The sequence below is a fragment of the Hemiscyllium ocellatum genome, chromosome 31 (assembly GCF_020745735.1).
Source record: "Hemiscyllium ocellatum isolate sHemOce1 chromosome 31, sHemOce1.pat.X.cur, whole genome shotgun sequence".
Taxonomy (NCBI): Eukaryota; Metazoa; Chordata; class Chondrichthyes; order Orectolobiformes; family Hemiscylliidae; genus Hemiscyllium; species Hemiscyllium ocellatum.
In genome coordinates, this window is record NC_083431.1 from 21412445 (window position 1) to 21437811 (window position 25367).

The following is a 25367-nucleotide window of genomic DNA, read 5'->3' on the forward strand; positions in this document are numbered from 1 at the left end:
GACACTGCTGCTCGTTATCGTAGACTGAAGGAACAAAAGCTTCAGTTCACCACTTTTTTCTCCAGTGCTTCTGGTTACTGGTTTTTAAATAATGTTCATTCATATATCTTTCTCCAAATTTTAATTTGTTAATATTTAAATAGCGATGTTTCAAGAATTCTATTTGCAGTGAGGGACTGTAAATCATTTATTATAATGTTACATTTTTGAGTGTTCTTTTCAAATTTTTTTGTTGAGAAGATGACCCCTATTTTGCTGAATAAATGGGTGTAGAGTAAGCACAGAATTCCCATGCCATTAAAAGCATAAATAACACATGGGAATATTTAATTGTCTAAACTCCTATTAACCACCTTCCTAATTCAAAACTTTGTGTAAACCTGGTTTCAACTTAAGATATCACTTCACTACACAGTTTTTGTTATTTTACCTTAATATAAAATATAAAATCTTCATGTTTATTTAATTGTTTATCATAATTAATAAATTGAATTTCAAACCTAAATCTTGTTCATCCTCAAAACATTTCCTTTTTCACAGAGACATAGTCTTCTCCATCTCTAGCTTAAACTCACTTCCACTGAAACTGTTATCCACTGTTTAGTCCCATTCTGGGACCTCTCCAGCCCAACCCATTTGGCTTAATCTTAGAGCATTGAGGATACATCTTAACTATCCTTATAAGCCTCGTTGATGTTCAGAGACAATGGGTCAAGTGTAGTCTTGCTTATGTAAATGTCAAGTAGAATAAAGAAAAGAGGGAATGATACAGTGGATGATCAGCTAGATGAACTTACTCATATACCTGCAGGTTGCAGATTTGCAAGCCGACAATGAAGAAATGCAACGCAGTGTTCAGCAGTTGAAGAAGAAGTCTCAGCGACTAACAGCAGAATTGCAAGACACCAAGCTGCATCTTGAAGGACAACAAGGGCGTAATCATGAATTAGAGAAGAAACAGAGGAAGTGAGTCAATTCTTATGATATGAAAATGGGAGAATATCATCACCCTTTTAAAACTGACTTGTGAATGTGTATAGACGGCGTAATAATCTTGTTAGAATTTCAGTTTATTCCTATTGATTTAGAGATATTAAGGTTATATAAACCATTGGATTTTTGCTGATGTACTGAAAATGAAAAATAAATCATTCACTTGCCATATATGTTTTGCTAAACTTCTCCCAATTATATTTTCTGCTTTCTGTATCCATGAGCTTGATGGGTATAAACACAGACATCTGCCGAGCAGTCCTCTACAAAATTCCTCTCTCCTAACTCAAAGGCAAATTCAAGAGGTCCCAAATCCTGTAGTTTTTTCTAGAATAAATTTTGTTAACTTTCTTCTGCCACAATTGCATTGGTCAGGAGTTACGACTCCTTGCTGCAGTTGGTGCAGTTTGAAACAGATGAAAGAAGTCAATACTGACTTTTCTGAATTTTCTGAGAAAAACAATATTTCCAAATATCCAAGTTCACTGTCTCTGGTTTCTGAACTTAATTCACTAAAATTTTTGAAACTTGAACAAAATCGCAGGCAAGAAGAACCTGTGAAAATAGATTGACTTTGTCTTGTATTTAAAATGATCCAATTCAGTGGTGAAATACTGCTCTTGTGAAATTTCACCTTTTGATAATCCTGCATACATGGGGCTATACAACTACATTGTGGATTCACAAAACAGTCAAGTAACCTTTGTGTTGTGAGAACATGATGTTTATGAAACAATGCAGTGACTAGTATAAAATCATGCATTTGTGAAATCCTAAGAAATTTGAGTCATCAGATTATATCTCGCTTGTGTTGTTTTGATTACAGGCTTGTAAAAGGAGGTTCTGTCTGTAAGTCTCTCCCTTTGCGCACACACAGACATGCATCAACACATGCTTCAAAGTTGTGCCCACTCATCTAAAGTACCAATGTATGTTAGAAGAAAATAGTTTTTTTATAGCATATTAGCCATATGACCCAGATGGAACACTTGTTGTAACCAACGGGAGTTCAAAATTGTGCTTTTTGTTGCCATAATCCTTTTTTGTTTAAACATTTGTGCTTCAGGTTTGACAGTGAGTTGTCACAGGCAGCAGATGAAGCTCAGAGAGAGAAGATCCAAAAAGAGAAACTAAGCAGAGAAAGAGATGGATTTATAGCAGAGATATTCAGCTTAAAGCAACAACTGGATGTATGTATTATCATAATAATAAAAATAAATTCAATAGTTTGTTAGATTTGAGCAATAGCTGTAAATAATATTGTTTGAATTTGTGATGTGACATAAATATACAGAATAATTGATGATAATGTTATTGCTACATCTGTTAAAAGGTTTTTAAAAAAACTTTAACGTGACAAAAAAAAAGACTTAATAGCCCAGGGTTTGTAGCTATTAGCAGCAACTTATGTGCTTGGGACTGAAATCTAAGAAAGGGAAGCTTGCTGAGAAATCTGCAGTCTCTGTGACAAGAATTGTAATTCTGTTGGCGTGTGGTTTAACAGGGATTTCCAGCATAGAGTTGGGAGTATTGTCCAACCTGTTTGAAAAGCCAATCATATTTAGAATTCTCTAAACCAATGAGATAAGATAACTTGATATTGCAAAGAGAAGAACTGAAATTGGGACAAATACTTGGAGTGAAGATAGAAGTTGACATATGAAGAAAGCTCAAGTTTTTTTATTATTTATGAAGTATAATTTTAAAAATCTAGTAATTAATAAATGTATTTTTCAGGGCCATATCTGTTGATTAGTACTTCATGTTTGAGTCGTTTCAATCGGATATCTCCCTTACCTACCACAGTACCAAAATTACAAGTGAGATCCTGTAGACTAATAAAGGCAAACTATTCTTCCTTGGTCTTCTCAAACTGTCTACAGTATTTGACATAATCAATGAAATCAACGTCTAATATCTAAGGTCTCTCCATTGTTACATTTAAGTTGCACTGTACTTGCTTGATTCTGTTTGTTCCTGTTTAATCATAAATAGAATCAAACGTCTCTGACGTTTATTCCCATTTATGCACAGTTACTCTTTGATATCAACCAAGAATCTCTTTAGCCCTATCATCCAAAAACAAAATGATACCATCTTGCCTTAGTACCACCATTTCTCTTGGCAACTGGACTGGCTCTCAATTGCCAGACTGCTGGTCTGTCATCAAGACCAGAAACATCCACTAATTAAACACTATGAAGTCCAGAGCCATTAAACCCACCACAAACTCTACCACGTGGCAATTGTCTGAAGCTGAACTAAATGTCACTTTTTATTTTGCTATGATCCACAGAAAGAAAGATATCTTTTAAAAAGAAAGATGAATTTCCATGTGCCCAACAGAGAATTGCATGACAAGACTTATGTTTTTAGACTTGCTGTGATCAATTAACTAAAATCAATATTCACTGAACATTACTTAGTAGGCAACAAATACATTAAAGCTTTTCATCTTTCATTCATCAGAACATTTCCAGAAAAGCTTTGATAAGTTGTGACATCAAAGGTTACTGCAGAAAATAAACGTTCATGATGCAGGGAGATAACTTTTGGTATGGATAGAAGAATAGCTGGCAAACACAGAGTAGAGAGTAGGCATAAATGGGTCTTTTTCAGATTAGCATGATCCAGCAAGTGGTGTGCTACAGGAATCATTGCTGGGGCCTCAACTATTGATAACTTTTATAAATCAGTTAGATGAAAGGACAGGTATGGCTGCCAAATTTGCTGGCAGTAGAAAGAAAGCAAGGAAAGTAAACTGTGAAAAGGACAAGAGGTTATGAAAAAGAGAGCTCAATTGAGTGAATGTGCAAAGAAATGGCCAATGAAGTATAATGTGTGTAAATATGAAATTGTCAATTTTGTCAGGAAGAATTAAAATAGAAGTATATTATTATGAAGATTTGGTTGGACTGTACCTTTTGAGAGGTATTTATCGGGGGTTTTATCGGACTAGTATGATAGAAGAGAAATTAAAAGGTAGGTGAGAGGAAGGAGTTGTAAATAGTTGTAAGTTAATCATTCTCTGTTATACTTTAAGAAATAAAGTTATTAATTTTGCTTTAAATAGTTCTTGGCCTCTCGGATTTTCACAGATTACTGCACGGGATAAATTTTTTCTGTGTTGTTGGTTTAAATTAAGCAGGAGGGTTTACCCGTGTTGTAACTGTTTGGGGGCTTATCTGGGATTTGAACAGTTTGTGGGGGGGGGGGGGGTGGGTTTGTCTATGATTTGAACAGTTTGGGTCTTGGATTTGTGATTTGAATAGGTTTAGATAGAGTTAAATATATACGAGAAAGCCCAGTAGATATAATCACTTGCAGGTTAGTGTCCTCGATCTTGAAGTAAAATGTAGGTCATAGAGTCATAGAGATGTACAGCACGGAAACAGACCCCTTGGCCCTACTCATTCTTGCTGACCAGCTAGCCCAACTTCATCTCGTCCCATTTGCCAGCACTTGGCCCACTTCCCTCCAAGCCCTTTCTATTCATATACTCATCCAGATGTCTTTAAATGTTCTATCAGCCTCCTTCAATTCCGCTGGCAGCTCATTCCATACATGCACCACCCTCTTCATGAAAAAGTTGCCCCTTAGATCCCTTATATATCCTTCCCCTCTCTCCCTAAACCTATGCCCTCTACTTCTGAACTCCCCTACCCCAGGGAGAAGACTTTGTCTATTTATCCTATCTATGCCCCTCATGATTTTATAAACCTCTATTTGGAAACACACAAAATCCAGATCATCGGGCCTGCTCCAAAGTTCACGTGGCAATTTGTTTAATTTCAGTGACTTGTGGTTGATTACATTAAAAGTGAGAGAAATGGCCCTCAAAATTGCTAAAGAGGTTCTGGGATTTGAAGATGATTCTCAAATTTGCCAAGAAAGTTTAGAAGGAAAGAAAAAGGCCATACTTTTAGAATTAGCAAATAAGTTGATTTGGGTTTAACCAAGGACAAAAGTAAAGCTGAAAGTGTAAGAGAATTACTCAAACACTTAGGTACACAGTAGAGATAGAAAAACTTAAATTACAATTGAGGAAAATGGAATTAGAAGATAACCAAAGAGAACGAGAAGGAGAGAGAGAGGAAAAGAAGCTTCTTGGCTGAGCAAAAAGAGAGAAGAAAGGGGGAGAGAAATGGGCGGCACGGTGGCATAGTGGTTAGCACTGCTGCCTCACAGCACCAGAGACCCTGGTTCAATTCCTGCCTCAGGCAACTGTCTGTGTGGAGTTTGTACATTCTCCCCATGTCTGCGTGGGTTTCCTCCGGGTGCTCAGATTTCCTCCCACAGTCCAAACAATTGCCATGCTAAATTGCCCATAGCCTTAGGTGAAGGGGTAAATGTAGGGGAATGGGTCTGGGTGGTTGCTCTTCAGAGGATCGGTGTGGACTTGTTGGGCCGAAGGGCCTGTTTCCACACTCCAAGTAATCTTAAATGCTTAGCTGAGCAAAAAGAGAGAATTTAAACTTGAAGTTGCAGTCAGCAAAGTCAGCTTAGTTAGCAAAGTCACATTAACAGGATGGAGATTAAAAGTGAAGGTAGTGATAAATACAAATATGTCAAAACTCTGCTACATTTTGAGGCTATTTTAAGTGCTCATGAGTTGGTACCTGAAGCATATAGACAGAGGTTCAGAGACACAAACAAGGAACCAGATCAAACTTACGTTGGGTTTGAAAGAATTAAACATAGTCATTTTGATAGATGGGTGTATGCTTTGAAAATAGATAAAACCTATGAAGCTCTAAGTGAAATTATTCTTTTGGAGGAGTTTAAAAACTCACTTCCAGAAATGGTAAGAATTCGCATGGAGTAACAAAGTTCTAAAAGTGAGAAGGGCAGCAGAATTAGCAGATGAATACATATTGGCGCATAAGACTAGCTTCTGGCCAGAATTTTGGGCTGAGACGGATAGAAGTTGGGAGAAGGGGAGATCCTACACTATGAAACAAAGAGTAGACAACATTGGTAAGAATTTCCCATGTGTTAAAGAAACCCAAGAGGGTGAAAAGGAGGTGAAAGGCCTCGTGTTTTCACTGTAATGCAGTGAGACACAGAAAATTATAGTACCAGTGGTTTCGGAAGGGCACTGGTAAAAGGTGTTTTCACGGCCAGAAAGTGAGGCATGTAAAGTCACAGTGCTGGTCATTAAAGAAAGGCACTGTGGGAAAAGACGTGGTAAAAGAAGCTAGGCCAATGGCATTAGTGAAGGTTGTAAAGGAAAACCCAAGAAGAGCTGAGGAGCTGCAGGAGAGTGTACAGCCTAGGCAGGGACTGGGTATGGAGTTAGTACCTGATCTCTTCAAAGAATTTGCCTCTATGAGTAAAGTTTACTCAAAGAACAGGGGGAAACGGACAAGAAATTATAATTTTGAGCGATACAGTATCTAGCCAGTTGCTAATAGTAAGGGACAAGCAAATATGCACACTTTCTGATCTGTTACCTGAGAGTGTGATAATTTATGGGATAGATGGACGGAAATTTAGCATTCCCCTGTGTATGATAAGGTTGGAGTGCTAACTCAAGACTGGGGAAGTTACAGTGGGAGTGATTGCCAGTGTGTCAGTTCCAGGAATTCAGTTTGTTCTTGGGAATGATTTGGCAGGATCCAAGGTGGGAGTGACACCTCTTGTTGTGGAGAAGCTGAAGAGTTAAAACAAACTATCCTGGTACTTTCTCAGACTGTGTGGTAACCAGATCCAACTATCATAAGTCACAGCACGAAGCAAAAAGTAAAGAGAAAGACGAAGGACTTGAGGTTCAATTAGCGGATATCCTGTTTGACGTGCAGGAAAAACCGAACAGACAGAGGGTCAGACAGAAGTGTTTACTCCTGGAAAAACTAAGAGACTTGCAACAGCAAAACAAGAACGATAAAAGATATATATGTGGATGCGTACTCTGAAAAGGAGGCAGAGAATATTCTGGAAGGTTATTATCCGAAAGTAGAATTCGAAGGCGGAAATGGAGACCATGACAGGGTTAGTGCAGACGAGAAATGGGCCGAAGTGCACCAGATTGTGTTTCTGGTAGCATACAGACAAGAGGTGTTAACGGGTAGCACATGAACTACCTGTAGGAGATCACCTCGGGGTATGAAAGATTCAGGCTAAGGTACAAATACATTCTTACTGGCCTGGAATGCTCAAGGATATGGTTAACTTTTGCAGTATGTGTCATACGTGCTAAATGGTCGGCAAGCCACAGGCAGTAATAAAACCAGCACCTTTATTGCCAATTCCTGCATTTGAAGAATCTTTCACCTATACAATAATTGATTGTATAGGTCCACTCCCAAAAACTAAAAGTGGGAACCAGTACTCGTTAACCATAATGGGTGTGCCTACCAGATTTCCAAAGGCAATTCCATTACAGAGTATCAAGGCAAAAAGGGTAGTAGAGGAGTTAATAACTTTCTTCTCACAGTATGAGAAGAGAGATTCAGTCAGATACCCAGAGAGATTCAGTCGGGCCAAGGGTCAAATTTTACTGCTAGGCTGTTTAAGAAGATTAAGGATAGCTTAAGTATATAGCAATTTTAATCAAGTGTGTCTCATCCTGAATCCCAGGGAGCTTTAGAAAGGTGGCATCAGACCTTGAAGACCATGTTGAGAGCATATTGTCAGGATTACCGAAATGATTGGGATAAAGGTATCCCATTTGTATTGTTTGCCATTAGAGATGCGCTAAACAAACCTATATTGTTCGTTTTTTTTCGAGTCACTATACAGGCCTGAAGTGAGAGGCCCTTTGAAATTACAGTAAAATTGACAGGACCAAGGTCTGAGATCTCTCGGGGAGGGATAGATTAAAATGATGGGTGAGTTAGCTAAACAACATCTAAAGAGGACACAGTATAGAATGAAACAGGTGGCAGATAAAAGCTCTGAGACTCTGATGTTTTCCTGAGGGGACGATTTCAGTGATAGGAGATCCCTTCAAAGCCAGGCTTAGTGGTCTCTATCAAATTGAGAAAAAAATTGAGTCAAGTGAACTATCTAGTAAAGATGCCTGACAGGTTTAAAAAAAAAGGTATCGGGTATGTCATGTGAACATGTTGAAACTGTATTATAGTAGAGAGAAAGAACTGGAGAAACAAGTATTAGTTACTGCCCCACAGAGGAATCAAATCCAGATGATGTGGATTTTGATGTGCCACAAAATAGATTAAGAAATGGAGAAGTCCTTGAAGAGTGGGATAGGTTAGTAAGCAGTCTGTCTCAGGAGCAGAGAACACAGTTGAAAGATTTATTACCTATAAGGACATATGTAAGAGTCAGATGGAGAGGACTAATGCTATTGTACATGAAGTAGATGTAGGGAATACTGCTCCCCTAAAACAACACCCCTGTCGGCTTAATCATTTCAAAGCCAGACAAGTCCAGATGGAGGTGGAGGCCATGCTCTACAAGGACATCATCAAATTAAGCCAGAGCGAGTGGAGTTTGCTGATCGCCTTAATTCCCAAACTGGGCAGGACTCAGCGATTCAACATGGATTATCAGAACATCAACGCCATTGCAAAATTGGACTCCTATCCAATTCCTAAATTGGAGGACTGTATTGAGAAATTTGGGCAAGCCAGTTACATCACCAAGTTGGACTTAATGCTTGGTTACTGGCAGGTACCTTTATCAGTGTCAGCAAAAGAAATTTCTGCATTTGTAACCCCAAATGGGCTACATCGATTTAAATGATGCCCTTTGGAATAAGGAACACACCCGCCACATTTTGAAGACTCATGAACAGAGTTGTGGCTGTGTTAACGAACTGTGCAGTCTATTTGGACGATGCACTGATCTTTAGTAAGTCCTGGAAAGATCATATGGTACAGTCAGCAGAGCTCTTTAAATGACTACGATAAGCAAAACTGGTGATAAACTTAAATAAAACTGAATTCGCAAAAGCTGAGGTGACGTTCTTGGGAAATAACATCGGTCATGGAAGGTTGACCCCACAGGTCACAAAGACGAAAGCCATCGAAGTAATTTCCACAACCAACCTCAAAGATAAAGGTGCTTTGATTTTTAGGACTCAGCAGTTTCTATCATAAGGCTGTTCCAAACTTCAGCAATGTAGTGGCACCATTAACCAATTTGCTGAATACGAACGCAGTGTTGATGGACAGATCAATGCCAGGAGGCATTTGACCATTTGAAATTAATATTAACCACCAAACCAATTTTAGCTCCACCAAACTTTTCAAAACCTTTTAAAGTCATCATCGATGCTAAGGACATAGGAATTGGAGCTGTACATGTACAGGAAGATGAGGATAGGATTGAACTGCCAGTTGGTTACTTTTCAAAGAAGCTCAACATCCACCAGAGGAAATATTCCATGATTGACAAAGAACTGTTGAGTTTGGTACTGACCTTACAATATTTTAATGTGTACGTCACGAGCAATGTGTCTGAGACGGTTGTGTACATGGATCACAATCCGCTTACGTTCTTGGAAGACTTTAAAGACAAGAGTATGAAACCACTTCATTGGAGTCTTATTTTATAGACTTTTAGTTTAAATATCATGTTGTGGTCGTAAGAATGTAATCACAGATGAGTTATCACGTATTTAACTGATAAAGTTTAGATGAGATCTATCTTCATTTAATGTTATCTACACATATATACAGTTAAATGGGAAGAAGTTAAAGTGAACTTTGATTGAAGTTATCTGTATATTAGGAGTTTATAGAGTTGAAAATATTTTCATTATGATGGTTCATTTTTTCTTAAGGGAAGAGGTGTTATTAAGATGTGGGTGTACTGTACCTTTAAGAGATTTAAAACCCAGCAGAACTACTTGACAGCACCACGTTTTCTGAATAAGATACAATGTTTCGTGTAGTTCAGCAGCTAGGGTAGCTGGTTGCCTGGAGACAAAATCATATTTGAATTAGGCCAGTCAGTTTAAATTATACCCCGCCGCCCCCCCCCCCGCCCCTGCCACAAAAAAAGCCAAACTCTCATCAAGGTTGAATTTAGTATATTGACAATATTCAAAGCCAATGACACAATCCAATGCTTTGGGGTAAAAATACCAGGAAAAATTGATTGGTTGAGAGAACTGCCAAAAGACCAACAGATGTAGACTGCTAGTCAGAACTCTGAGAGGTACCTGTCTAGAGAAGGAGTTTGCACAGAGAAAAACATCAACACTGACCTGGAGAGCAAATCTACCGAGGAAGATATAAAGAGAAGAGTCAACTACTGGCTGGTTTTGAAAGTTGAATTTTTCAGTAAATCTTAATCAGGAATTTTGTTGGACCAGTACTATAGAAGGAAAAGTAAAAGATAGGTTAGAGGAAGGAGTTGAAGATAGTTGTTAGTTAATTTTCTCTGTTATCTTTAAGAAATAAAGTTGTTAATTTTTACTTTAAATAGTTCTTGGCCTGTCACATTTTCAGTGCACTGGATAAATCTATTCTGTGTTGTTGGTTTAAATTAAGCAGAAGAATTTACCCATATCATAACAATATAATGTAAATGATGAGAGATTGCAGAGCTATGTGATACAGAGGAATCTGAATGTCCTCATACATGAATCACAGGCTTGCACATACAGCAAGTAATTAGGAGAGCTAATTGTTTGTTGTGAGAAGAATTGAGTACAAAAACAGGATGATCGCTGGTATGGAGGGATTGTCTTGTGAGCAAAGGGTAAGTAGTTTGGGACTTAATCCAGTGGATTTTAGGAAAATGAGAATTGATTTCACTGAAATATATAGAATGCTTAAGGGATTTGACAGGGTAAATGCTGAGAGAATGTTTCCCCTAATGGGAGAGTCACGGACTTGACCATAGTCTCAGAATTAAAGGGTGCCAATTAAAGTTTGACATGAGGAGGAATTTCTTCAATCACATGTTGAGTGTCTTGGGGAGTCCTTGTCACAGAGAGCTGTGGGGACAGGGTACTGGTGTATATTTGAGGCTGAAGTAGAGACATTTGTGATCATTATGAAAAACAAGCGTTATGGGGACAATGCTGGAAAGTGGACATGAGGAATTGTACAGTGGAGCAGGCTTGAGGGACTGAATGACCTACTCCTATTCATATTTCATATGGTCTCATGGTTATAAATCAAGAGGCACCATTTAAAACAGATTAAGTTTTGTTTTGTCTCAGAGGGCTCTTGAATTGTTGAAACACTCTTCCTCATAAGGTAGAGGAAGAAAGTCTTTAATGGTTTTAATGCAGGTTTAAATGGATTCTTATTAAGCAACTGGTTTAAAGTCTATCAGGGACAGGCACAATTGTGGATTTAATGTTGCAATCAGATCATCCTTCATTTTATTGAATGGTGCAGCAGACTGTTCTTCACCCAACAGCTTGTTTCCCTTTTGTGGCAAGGTGTGAAGCCTGGCAATTAAATTTCAGTGTTTCTATTCCATAGTATCTAAAGCACATTGGTTTAACTTTGGGTTGATTTCAGAAGGATCACCATTCCCTGTCCCAGGACTTGACTTTAAATTGAAAGTACACTTTAAACCATAATCATCTTGCAAAGTCTAGTTTGTATAATATTTATCATGCTTGATCCAGAGATTAGCTTTCAACCACATTTGCCATTTCTAAAGCTGCCTATTTCCATCACGCAAATGTGCTTCTGCCTCCACTGTACTGAAACCCTGATCTACATCTTTGTCACGTGCAGATGCGGCTATTCTAATGCATTTCCGTAAGGTGTCCCAAATTCCATCTTCCATAAAGGATTAAATCTCCCAATTTCTGCCAATCACTTCTTAGTTCACAGTAAATCCAGTTCAGTCATTATTTCTGTAATTTGCAGATATACACAGGGTCCCATTTAAGCAATATTCCTCAATGTTAAAGTTCACATACTTGTCAAGCCTCCTCCATGGCCTTGCCCCTCTTGATGTTCAAAATCTTCTCCTAGGCCTCCAACCCTCTGAGATCTTTGTATTGCACTAATCCTGGCCTCTTGATCTTCACCTTTTCACCATCGGTGGCTGTTCCTTCAGCTGCTTGGACGTAAGCTTTGGAATTCTTTCATAAACCTCTCAGCCTTTCAATCTTTCCTTTTATAGGATGTTCTTTAAAACCTGTTTCTTTAACCAGGATTTTGGTCACTACCCTCGTATCATCATTTGCACATTCTCCCTGTGTCTGCATGGGTTTCCTCCAGGTGCTCCAGTTTCTCCCACAGTCCAAATATGTGCAGGTTCGGTGAATTGGTCATGCTAAATGGCCCATAGTGTTAGGTAAAGTGGTAAATGTGGGGGAATGGGTCTGGGTGGGTTGCGCTTCGGCGGGTCAGTATGGACTTGTTGGGCCGAAGGGTCTGTTTCCACACTAAGTAATCTAATCTAATCTAATCTTGAGTTTTTGTGTCATATTTTGGTTTATGCCTCTGTGAACCACCTTGGGATTTTTAATTACATTAAAAGCATAATATAAATACAATTGTTTTTGTTCAGTAGTTATTACTCTGTTTGCAATGAAAAGTTACACTTCACTGCATAACACAACCTTTTATGGGGCTTCAAGCAAAAAATGGAATGTCCTTGGCAAATTAATTGATTTTGTCGACTACTTGCTCTGTGTTCGAGCAGTGAAGGGAAGATGGCACTTTGATTAGTCTGAGCTTGCACTATGAATCTGATTACAACTTCAGGATAATTGGGTAATGATTGTGAGCATCAAAAGTCCTACAAATTTGTGTTTTGATAGATTTGATTTTCGAATAAGATTTGCACATCTGATAAAGCAAATACCATAAGAACTTTGATCCTAAAAACTAGCAGATAAAATGTTTCTATTACTTTATTTTGTTCAGCAAATTTGAAAGTCCCTCATCTCTGGTATCATACTACTGGATCTCTCAACACTTTCTGAAGTCTTGACATCCTAAAGTGTAGGACCCGATATCAAACATATAGTCTGGTTGAGGCCACTACTGAAATTTGTTTTATTTATGTCCAGCTTGAAAAGTTTGGTTTCTTTCCAGTTCTCAAAAGGGGTGTTTCAAGAAAAGAAGTTCAGCATTTGAATTTAGAGACAGAATCATACAGCATAGAAACAAGGCTCTTCAGCCCAACTTGTCCATGCTGACCTGGTTTCCTAACCTGAACTAGAATGGATGGCATGGTGACTCAATGGTTAGCACTGCTGTCTCTCAGCGCCAGGGACCCGGATTCGATTCTAGCGTCGAGTGACTTTGTGTTGAGTTTGCATATTCTCCCCATGTCTGTCTGGTTTCCTCCTACAATCCAAAGATGTGCAGGTTAGGTGAATTGGCCGTGCTAAATTGCCCATAGTGTTCAGGAATGTGTAGGTAAGATGCATTAGTCAAGGGTAAATATAGGATAGAGGAATGGGTCTGGGTGGGAAACTCTTCAGAGGGTAAGTATGGACTTGTTGGGCTCAAGGGCCTGTTTCCACACTGTTGGGATTCTGTGATTTCTACGATTTTCTATGATAGCCCGTTTGCTTGCATTTGGCCTATATCCCCCTCAAACCTTCCTATCCATGTACCTGTCCAAATATATTTTAAATGTTGTAATTGAATCTTCCTCTCACTTTCTCTGGTAGCTCACTTCATATATGCACCACCCTTTGTGTTGTATTTGAAAGTAATCAATTTGACTGTCAGTACATTCATGCATGTAAGCCATCAATGCTTACAAGCATGAAATGCCATGAATATTAGTTTTGCTGGTAAAGCAGTTGCCTTTTAGTAACTTGTTTTCTATATGCAGAACCTTACAAAATATAATGATTCTTCATTTGAGCATTCTAGGATCCATGATTTTCCTCATCTTCTATGCCTTCCTATGCTTTTGGGAAAAAAAAGAGAAGAGATTAGTCAAAATCTAGTATAGCATAGATTTCAAAGCCAAATGTGAATTGGACTCCTTTGAAGTGTAGAATAAGTCAATTCTGCCTTTTGGTTTTTATCAAATTCAGCTTTCTTTGTGTGGATTGAGTTAACTGTTACATTCTAAATTCCATTTGCTACATTATTTATTTTGTGATTATATTGACATCTGTATTACTTGTTAGATTATAACCTCATAAAACAATAACTTAAACAAATGTGCCACAGTGAACTACTCAATCTTTTTCCCCCATTTTGTTATTAGGATAAGGATTCTGAAATCATCACCATCACCCAAAAGACAGAGCGTCTCGATGCAGAATTGCAGGATCTCTCCTCTCAAGAATCTAAAGATGAAGCTTCTCTCGCAAAAGTGAAGAAGCAGGTGCGTGAATTAGAGGCCAAAGTCAAGGACCAGGAAGAGGAGCTTGATGAACAAGCTGGGACTATTCAGATGCTTGAACAGGTACAATTATTCCTCTTTTATGAAGGTCTTGAATGTATCTGGAAACATGATTTTAATTTATGCAGTTTTAGAATTGTTTCCTTGGAGAAAATGATTTGTGCTGTCCAACCACAGAAGGAGTTTTGACCAAAGATCTTTGAATTAAAGTTTTCAACTTCAACTGTACTACTTTTTATGTAAAGTTACTCTCAGTACTGCTCAATATTATGTGAATCTATTGCAAGCCTCATGACAAGTTTTGAAGCAGTGTGGCAGAGGAGGTAGAGAAACAAATGACTAATCTGATCAGCCAATATTTATGTTTGGAAATTGGAAAGAGTCGGATATACACTTATATTGAGGGGACATGTCACCTTGCTCCTCCCAGTTTCCTAAAAATGGTATTTTTAAATGCAGGAAGGAATCTTTTGTCCTGAATGTATAACGTTTTATGAATTTTATTAAAAACACTAGTCACTGGATGCTCCTTTCAGACTTGGGTAGTTCATATTGAGATTTTCCAGCTGAGAAACGTTTGCTGATAAAAATTGGAACTGTGGCTACAGGTTTTTCTAATATTCATGAAATCGATCACTTTGAAATTTCTTATGAACATATATTTTTAAAAAAGCAATGGGCCACTAGGTTTATCAATCCAGTGCAATCCTGCTTAGTGTAGCTTGCACACACTGCTGCCTCTACCTATTTTCATTCATCCAGGAGGGTCAAAGAGGAAGGAAGAAGACTAATTTTCAGAAAAGAACCTGATGTTCCACTGCAGTCCCAAAAATTTGACAATTAAGCTCCACTTGGCCACTGTAACTCAATAAGAAAGTTCACCATTACACAGCAACCAGCTGTACATTGCAAATTTTGCCACTGACAGGAATTAATCCATTGCCTTTAGATTGAGTCTACACTAGTTCTATATGCTGAAAGTTTACATTATAGCTGCCCCCGAAAATAAGCATGCCTAGCATCTAAGCTACTGTTGAGCTTTTGGGTGAAAGGAGAACGTTTTGCAAAAAAAAAGATTTGTTTCTGTGAAAATGTGTTTGACAAACTAGTTGTCAAAGCAATTCAGCATTCCTGGAGCAGAATATTTTGTCCAAATTTTAGGCCAAGCTTCGATTGGAAATGGAAATGGAAAGGCACAGACAAACTCAAGCCAAGGAGATTGAAAGTAAAGAGGAGGAGGTGGAAGAAATTAGACAGTCTTGTCAGAAAAAGGTAAGCTTTCTTCCTGTAATACCTAAAACACAGAAATATTTCTTTTATATGAATAATTATTGAAAATTGAATTTTAGGCTGTGTAGGTTGCACATTTGTGGCTGTCACATTACATCCGCTCATCTAGAATTCCACTGTATTTGTGCTGAGGGACATGAAAATACAGCAAGTTAAAAGTAAGGTCGGGATATATAACAGTTACCTTTTTTGTATTTACGACTAATGTAATATAAAATTACTAATTAGCAATCCCACTTTAGAATATTTGAATTTCTCTGTGGAAAGAAAACATTTATCATAATGTTAAAAGAGGAAGATTTTGGTTGCATCATTAAGTTGTAGCCGCTTACATAGAGCTCCTTCCATGCTAATTAAGGTAACTCCTTAATACCTTGGTGACCATAAATCCTAAAATTGTGGACATAACTAGTTAGCAAGCTCTATGCAAGCAATCATTAAGCATTTAGGAGCTGCTTTGAGAAAGTTTACTGGAATATTATCTGCAATGTGTGGATTGCCTTATCAGGAAAGATAGACCTGTATCTTCTGCAGTTTAGAGGAGTCAGTTGACTTAATTGAAACATATTCGATCCTGAGGGGACTTGACTGGGTGGAGGTTGAAACATAGAAACCTAGGAGCAGGAGGAGGCTGTTATCATGATCTGATCATCCAACTCAATAGCCTAATCCTGGTTTCTCCCTATAACCTTGGATCCCATTTGACCCAAGTTCTATATGTAGCCATCTCTAAAATACATTTAATGTTTTGGCATTGGCATCAACTTCCTGTGGTAATAAATTCCACAGGCTCTTCACTCTTTGGGTGAAGAAATGTCTTCTCATCTCCTTCCTAAATGATCCAACCCGAATCCTCAGACTCATCGTTGGAAACATCCTCCCTGTATCTACCCTTTGTAGTCCTCTTAGAATTTTATAAGTCTTTGAGATTCCCCTCACTCATCTGAACTCCAGTGGAAACTATCCTACTCTATTCAATATCTCCTCCTACATCAGTCACGCCATCCCTGGAATCAGCTTGGTAAACCTTCGCTGCACTCCCTCAAGTGCAAGAGTATCCTTCCTCAGTAAAGGAGACCAAACCTGCACACAATATTCAAGATGTGGCCTCACCAAGGCCCTGTTTAACTGCAATAACACATCCCTGCACCTGTACTTGAAACTTCTCGCAATGTAGGCCAACATACCATTTGCCGCCTTTATGGTTTGCTGCATCTGCATGCTTACCTTCAGTGACAGGTGCTCAAGGACACCCAGCTCCCACTGCACAGTTCTCCCCAAATTTACAGCCATTCAGGTAGTAATCTGCCGCCTTGTTTTTGCTTCTAAAGTGAATAATTTTCCACATATCCAAATTATACTGCATCTGCCGTTGATTTGTCCACTCACCCAACCTGTCCAGATCATGCTGGAGGACCTCTGCATCCTCATCACAGTTCATCCTCCCACCCAACTTGGTATCATCCGCAAACTTTGCATGTTACATTTTGTTCCCTTATCCAAGTTATTAATGTACATTGTGAATAGCTGGGGTCCTAACACAGGAGTCATGTCACTCAGACACATAGCATTTGATGTGCATAAACTTAACCATGTTGTTCCTAGCTCAGAGAATATATTTTACTATTCAAATCATCCCGGAGTAAAAGGGAACAGGAGCAAACAATACTTCCTCAGTTAGCTAGTCGCTGGACCACTTAGAACTTTTGGTAGATTTAGGCTATATTAAAATAGATTAAATTCCATTAGGTGCCTGTTACCCTAAATAAAATTTAACAGTTGATCATTTGTCAATATATGGCACCTTGCAATACTGACAAACTATGTGATACATGGAATTTACTACTTCACATCTTCCTCTGTATTCCTGGGGGAAAATCTGCTAACTTATTATTTAAGATGGATGTTGGGTGAATTACATTCCATGGAATATTTTAACTTATCCACTTTTCAGATTTTTGGGCTGATCCAAGATACACACCTTCTCAAAGTCCTACTCATTATACAGATATTATAATGTTTGGAATGCTATCACCTGTTATTTAGGCTTTCTAGGTAAAATTCATTGTACTATTGTGATTTTGGATTGTAAGGAAGAAGCACCATCGTTAAAGGTCATAGTATTTTTTCCCTGATTGAACTATTACTTTTGAAGGTTGTCATAAACAATTCTATTGGTTAAGACAGCAATATTGCTATTTCTTGTCATCTGTGGCAAACATTATTGTAGTTACCATAAGATTGAGACATAGAAACAAAAGTAGGCTATTTGGCCCATTGAGTTTGCTTTAACATTCAATGAGATCATGATAACCATGAACTCCATTTTCCTGCTTATCCACATAATCTTTGCCCTATTATTTGAAACTCTGCCTATCTCAGCCTTGAAATACGCATTACCCAAACCCAACAGCTCTCTTGTAATAAAAAAAAGTTCCACTGATTCACTACGCCATGAGAACAAATAATTTCACAACTCCGCCTTAAATGGGCAAATCTTCATTCTGAAATTATGCCTTCTGGTTCTGGATTATCCAACAAGGGGGAACAAGCTATCTGCATTTGCCCTGTTCAGTTCCCTATGAATCTTGTGTGTTGCAATAAGATCACCTCTCATTCTTCTTCACTCCAACCAGTACGAATCCAAATTATTCAACCTGACTTCAGAAGAAAATCTCTCCATTCTTAGAATCAACTTCTCTGGTCTGAAGCTTCTCCAGTCTGACTGTAATGGCAGCATATCTCTACTCCGATAAATGGACCAAATCTATCAATCGTGAACAACTTGGTTTATTCAGAGATCCAGCAGGTAGTGCTAAAAGAGCGACTGCCCTTAAGTTAGACTAACAGGTTTGAGACTTTTATTCCCTGTGTGGATGAGAACAGGGGGCTGTTAGAAGGATGAACAAACTGATCATAGCATTATGGTACAAGGAGCCAGTCAAAAGGGGGGAAGAAAAGAGAAATGTTGTAATTGGGGACAGTATAGTCAGGATAATTGACATGTTTTCTGTGGCCAGGACTGAGATTCTTGAAGGCTGTCTTGCCTGCCTGGGTTGCAGAAGAGCTTGGAGTGGGAGGGAAAAGATCCAGTTGGCTTGGTCCACGTAGATACCAATGCTTATTGGTGGAAAGAGGAAATGGGTTCTACTGCAAGAATAAGAGCAGCCAGGGGCTAAACTAAAAAGCAGAACCAGAAAGATGGTAACCTCCAGATTAATATCTGAGCAATGAGTTAATTGGCACAGGGTCTACAAGATTAGAAGTAAATGCATTGCTGAAAGATTGGTGTGGGAGAAAAAGGGTTAAATTCACTGGACATTGGCATCAGTACTCTGGAAAGAGGGAGCTGTTCCGATAAGATGGCACCACTTGAATTTTGCTGAGACTAAAGACCTGGTGAATCTCAGAACAAGTGCTGTCAATAGCACTTTAAACTAAATAGTTGGGGTGGAGGAGTCAGCTGCATGTAAAATTGAAAAATCAAAGGTAAAGGAGAAGGTAAGATCACCAGTTACTACTAGATAAAAGGAAGGGACTGAATGAGTGAGTGACATATTGAACCAACGACAATAAAGGTCTAGGAAAACTCAATAATCTAACAAACTTATAAAGACTTTGTATCACAATGCGTGAAGCATTCAGAATATGGCAGAGGAACTGATAGGTCCCGAAAAACGCCATCCCTTAATTCCAATTTCTCCACCTCAACTGGATCTGTTCCCAGGTTGACCTATTCCACCTCAAAGTCCCAGATGACTGCCTCCTTCCATGATCGCAACTTCCCTTCCCATGTGGTTGACAATGTGCTCCTCCAGCGCATCTCCTCCACTTCAAGCACCACCACCCTTAAACACCATCCCTACTAAAGCAACAAGGACAGAAACCCCTCCCTGATCCTCAACTTCCACTCCACCAACCTCCATATAGAACGCATCATCCTCCGCCACTTCCGCCACCTCCAAACGGACCCCACCACAAGAGATATATTACTCTCCCCACCCCTGTCAGCTTTCCGAAAAGACAATTCCCTGCATGACTCCCTCGTCAGGTCCACATCCTCCACAAGCCCACACCCCACTCCTGGCACCTTTCTCTGCTACGGCAGGAAACGCAAAGCCTGTGCTGAGACCGCTCCCCTCACCCAAGGGGTCCTTCCACATCCGTCAGAAATTCAACTGTACCTCTACCAATGTTATCTACTGCATCCGTTGAACCTGGTGTGGTCTCCTCTAGAGGATCATTTCAGAGAACATCTCTGGGACACCTGCACCCACCAACCCCACCGCCCATGGCTGAGCACTTCGACTCCCCGTCTGCCCTATCATTTTCTCCCTCACCTCTGTCCACCTATCGCTTTCCCAGCTACCTCACCCCCTCCCATTTATCTCTCAGCACTGACCCACAAACCTCATTCCTAATGAGGGCTTATGCCGAAATATTGATTCTCCTGTTTCTAGATGCTGTCTGACCTGCTGTGCTTTTCCAACAATACATTCTCTACTCTGATCTCTAGCATCTGCAGTCCTCACTTTCTCCTAAAGGAACTGATGGCATAAGTCAAGGTCACAAGGACTTTAAACGTTAAAAGTGGGGGGAGGCTCAGCAGAAGGTATTTGAAGGTTCCTGAACAAGTAATAGGACAGAAGAGTGCAACTTCAGGCACAGCAGATAAGGGAACACAGTCAACATGGGACTATGGTTTTGTATCTAGATAGAATCAGAGTTATGCAGAATGGAAACACCCTTCGGGCCAACTCTTCTGTGTCAGCCAGGTATCCCAAACAGATCTAGTCTCATTTGCTCGTTTTGACTTATATCCCTCTAAACCCTTCCTATTCATGTACCCATCCAGATGCCTTCTAAATGTTGTAATTGTACTTTCTCCCACCACCACCTCTGACAGCTCATTCCATACAAGCACCACCCTTTTTGTGAAAAAGTTGCCTATCAGGTCGCTTTTAAATCTTTCTCCTCTCACCTTAAATCTATGCCGTCTAGTTTTGGATTCCCAAATACCTTTGCTATTCATGCTAGCCATGCCTTTAGGGAATTTATAAACCTTTATACGGTCACCCCTCAGCCTCTGACACTCCAGGACAAAATGTCCCAGCCTATTCAACCTCTAGTGGTTGAGGAGTTGCAGGTTGGAGTGGAATAGTGTAATACCCAGCTGCTCACATGCATCAATCACCCAGTCGATGCTGATCCATATGGACCAATGATGGAATCAAATTCCCCCTTTGGTATGTTTGATGGTTCTCCCTTGAATAAAACAAGGTAAATGGGCTTGTAGTGCAGATTGAAATTGGCAGGTGTGATCAGGATTGGGAACTAAATGTTAAAGGAAATGTGTCCTATCAAAAGGGCAGGCAGATGGGCATAGGGTGTACAGTTACCTTCATAATAAGAAATAAAACTAAATTGATAGCTAGAAGTGATATAGGGTTGGAAGACATAGAATCTGTGTGGATAGAGTTCAGGAACCACAAAAGGAAACAGATTATTTTGGGAGTTCTTATAGGCCTTCTAGCAATACTAAAGATGTAGGACAGAAAATAAATCCGGCAATAGAGAAAGCATTTAAGAAAGGCGGTATTACAATACTCATGGTGAATTTCAATCTGCAGGTGAACTGGGACAATCACATTTGCAGAGGATCCCAAGAAAAGGGATTTTTTTAATAATTTTTTTTTGGAACAGCCTGTGGTAGAGACTGGAGAACAGGCAATTCTGGGTTTAGTGATGTGTAATGGGATCACATTACCTCATATAATGACTTGAATAGAGAGCTTAAGGTATAGGAATCCCTAGCCATGATATGATAGAATTCACCCTGCAGTTTGAGAGTAAGAAGCATGAATCAGATGTAATGGTATTAAAATTGAGTAAGGATGACCACAAAGACATGAAGGAGGAGCTTGCCAGAGTTTATTAGAATTGAGCCTAGCAGGGAAAATGTTGGAGCAGGAATGGCATGGGTTTTTACAGATAATTCAGGAGGCACAGCAATAATTCATCCCAAGGAAAATGAAACATTCTAAGGGGAGGACAGGGCAACCATGGCTGATAAAGGAAGTCAAGGGCAGCATAAATGCAAAAGAGAAAGGAAACGTTGTGGTGAAAATTACTGGGATTACAGCCTTTAAAAATCAGCAGGGACAACTAAAAAAGCAATAAGTGTAGGGAAAAGATTAAATATGAGAGTAAAATAGGTAGTAATAAAAATAAGAGTTTTTTTGATATGCAAAAGGCAAGAATGGGCTTGGAAAATTGGAAAATGAGGCTGCAGAAGTAGTAACGGGAAACAAACAAATGGCAGAGGAACTGATTAGATGCTTGGCATCATACTTCATAGTAGAAAACACCAGTACTTCGAGAGTCAGGACACCAAAGTGACTATAGTGACCATGACTAAGGAGAAGATACGAGGGAAGTTGATCTGCAAACTTACTATCCATTCCTCTGAAATTCACACCCAAATCATTTATATAAATGGCAAGAAGCAGTGGACCCAATGCTGAGTCTTGTGACACACCGCTGGTCACAGGCCTCCAGTCCAAAAACTAACCCTCTTCCACCATCCTCTGACTCCTACCTTCAAACCAATTTTATATTCAAGTGGCTAGTTCTCCCTGGATTCCATGTGATCTAACCCTTACTAACCAGTCTACCATGATGAACCTAGTTGAAGCTAAAGTCCATAGAGACAATATCCACCACTCTGCCTTCATCAATCATCTTTGTTAGCATCTTACTAACTTGATTGAGTTTATTTCCCATGCACAAAGCCATGTTGACTATCAGTAATCAGTCCTTGCCTTTCCAAATACATGTAAATCCTGTCTTTTAGAATCTCCTTCAACATCTTGCTCACCACTGACATCAGACTCTCCTGTCTATAGTTCTCTGGCTTTTCCTTACCACCCTTCTGAAATAAGGCACCACTTTAACCTCTCATCTTCCAGCATCTCGCCAATTGCTACTGATAAAAATATATCAGCGAGGGGTACAGCGATCACTTCTACAGCTTCCCGCAATGTCCTGGAATACACCTTTATGCATTTTAGGACACCACCAGCTCTGAAATAGGGACACTCTTAAAGATTTCACTATTTATTTGTCGAAGTTCCCTAGCTTCCTTAGTAGGAGAGACTAGGATCTAAGGGTACAGGTTCAGAGTATGAAGGAATGATCCTTCAGAACTGAGATGAGGAGGAATTTCTTTGCTCAGAGGGTGTTGAATCTGGGGGACCCATTGCCTAAGAAGGCCTTTGAGGCCAAGTCATTGACCGTATTTGAGGTGAAAATATATAGATTCCTGATGAGTAAGGGAATCAGCGGTTATGAGGAGAAGGCAGGAAAATGAGATTGAAAAATATTTCTGCCATTTGATTACAGCTGATAAAACTCAATGGGCTGAATGGCCTAATTCTGCACCTATATCTTATGGTCTTATTGACAAGAATTGCTAGTGTTAACGTCTGGTGAAATCACACTAAAAACTGCAACAAAATAAAATTTTGAGAACTACTGAATGGAATTTAGCATTATTTTGGAATAATTGTGCAGTGTTCTATCCTAGGAGCTCAAAATTAGAAGGTATAATTTTAAAGTGAGAAGAGAAAGATTTAAAAGGTACCGGAGGGGCAACTTTTTCACAAAGAGGGTGGTTCATATGTGGAGTGAACTGCCAGAGGAAGCGATAGATGGAGATACAGTTACAACAATTAAAAGAAATTTGCACATGTCTAAACCTTTTCTATTCATATACGGATATGATCAGTATGCAGGCAAATGGAACTAGCTTAGTTTGGAAAACTTAGTTGGCATGGACAAATTGTACTGAAGGGTCTGCTTCCATACTGTTTTATTTTATTGTTCTATGCTAATAGAGGCTCTTGAAATATTTTGTTTTAGTTTACAACAATCTAACTAGTGTTCAAAACAAATTCTTTCTATGGTCGTTATTTCGACGCAGGTCAAGATACTATTCAATGACTTTATAAGCAGAAATATTTTAGTTTGAATCTCACTTTTATTTGCATGAAATTCATATTGTCAGTTTATTACTCCTAACAGATTCAGACAAATTCTCAAAATACTGCCTTTTGTGAACATCCGTTATTTAGCTTACACATAAATTGAGAAAGCCTAATGATTTTCACAGCAGAACCTGCTTGATTTATTGATTCTTCTCAAATTAGTTCATATTGGTTGACTAATTCTCTAACCTCCAGCAACTGCTTCCATCACATTGTATTATTTGGTAAACTGGGCACAAGATCATTTGATGAGAAGATCCCCACCCTTATGCAAATTGCTTAGTGTTTGTTAGGTTAGTGTCAGCTCCTGGGCTTGCTAGTCGAGTACTTTATCAAGCAACGCCATGGTCAATTAAGAGAGAGGAGAATAAGAAAAATGATGTGAATTGTATACTTTAATTGTAATGCAGTGATTTGATGCCAGCATCTTTAGAGCCAATCCACTGCATGTAGAACATAGAACAATACAGCACAGAACAGGCCCTTCGGCCCACAATGTTGTGCCGAACATCTATCCTAGATTAAGCACCCATCCATGTATCTATCCAATTGCCGCTTAAAGGTCGCCAATGATTCTGACTCTACCACTCCCACGGGCAGCGCATTCCATGCCCCCACCACTCTCTGGGTAAAGAACCCACCCCTGACATCTCCCCTATACCTTCCACCCTTCACCTTAAATTTATGTCCCCTTGTAACACTCTGTTGTACCCGGGGAAAAAGTTTCTGACTGTCTACTCTATCTATTCCTCTGATCATCTTATAAACCTCTATCAAGTCACCCCTCATCCTTCGCCGTTCCAACGAGAAAAGGCCGAGAACTCTCAACCTATCCTCGTACGACCTATTCTCCATTCCAGGCAACATCCTGGTAAATTTTCTCTGCACCCTCTCCAAAGCTTCCACATCTTTCCTAAAGTGAGGCAACCAGAACTGCACACAGTACTCCAAATGTGGCCTAACCAAAGTCCTGTACAGCTGCAACATCACTTCACGACTCTTGAATTCAATCCCTCTGCTAATGAATGCTAATACACCATAGGCCTTCTTACAAGCTCTATCCACCTGAGTGGCAACTTTCAAAGATCTATGTACGTAGACCCCAAGATCCCTCTGTTCCTCCACCTGACTAAGAACCCTACCGTTAACCCTGTATTCCGCATTCTTATTTGTTCTTCCAAAATGGACAACCTCACACTTGGCAGGGTTGAACTCCATCTGCCACTCCTCAGCCCAGCTCTGCATCATATCTAAGTCCCTTTGCAGCCGACAACAGCCCTCCTCACTGTCCACAACTCCACCAATCTTCGTATCATCTGCAAATTTACTGACCCACCCTTCGACTCCCTCATCCAAGTCATTAATAAAAATTACAAACAGCAGAGGACCCAGAACTGATCCCTGCGGAACTCCACTTGTAACTGGGCTCCAGGCTGAATATTTACCATCTACCACCACTGTCTGACTTCGACCGGTTAGCCAGTTTTCTATCCAATTGGCCAAATTTCCCTCTATCCCATGCCTCCTGACTTTCCGCATAAGCCTACCATGGGGAACCTTATCAAATGCCTTACTAAAATCCATGTACACTACATCCACTGCTCTACCCTCATCCACGTGCTTGGTCACCTCCTCAAAGAATTCAATAAGACTTGTAAGGCAAGACCTACCCTTCACAAATCCGTGCCGGCTGTCCCTAATCAAGCAATGTCTTTCCAGATACTCATAAATCCTATCCCTCAGTACCCTTTCCATTACTTTGCCTACCACAGAAGTAAGACTAAC

General features: G+C 39.5%; 1 protein-coding gene across 6 annotated transcripts in view; it reads left to right on the plus strand.

Moving 5' to 3' along the window:
* Positions 1-25367, plus strand: part of myo18ab (myosin XVIIIA b) — a 308092-nt gene that overhangs the window by 221816 nt on the left and 60909 nt on the right. For all 6 annotated transcript variants that reach the window (XM_060848332.1, XM_060848328.1, XM_060848330.1 and 3 more), the window contains 4 exons: positions 812-966; positions 2060-2183; positions 14110-14310; positions 15409-15519. In XM_060848332.1, coding sequence (XP_060704315.1) covers positions 812-966; positions 2060-2183; positions 14110-14310; positions 15409-15519 — 591 coding nt within the window. The remainder of the gene's footprint in view (positions 1-811; positions 967-2059; positions 2184-14109; positions 14311-15408; positions 15520-25367) is intronic.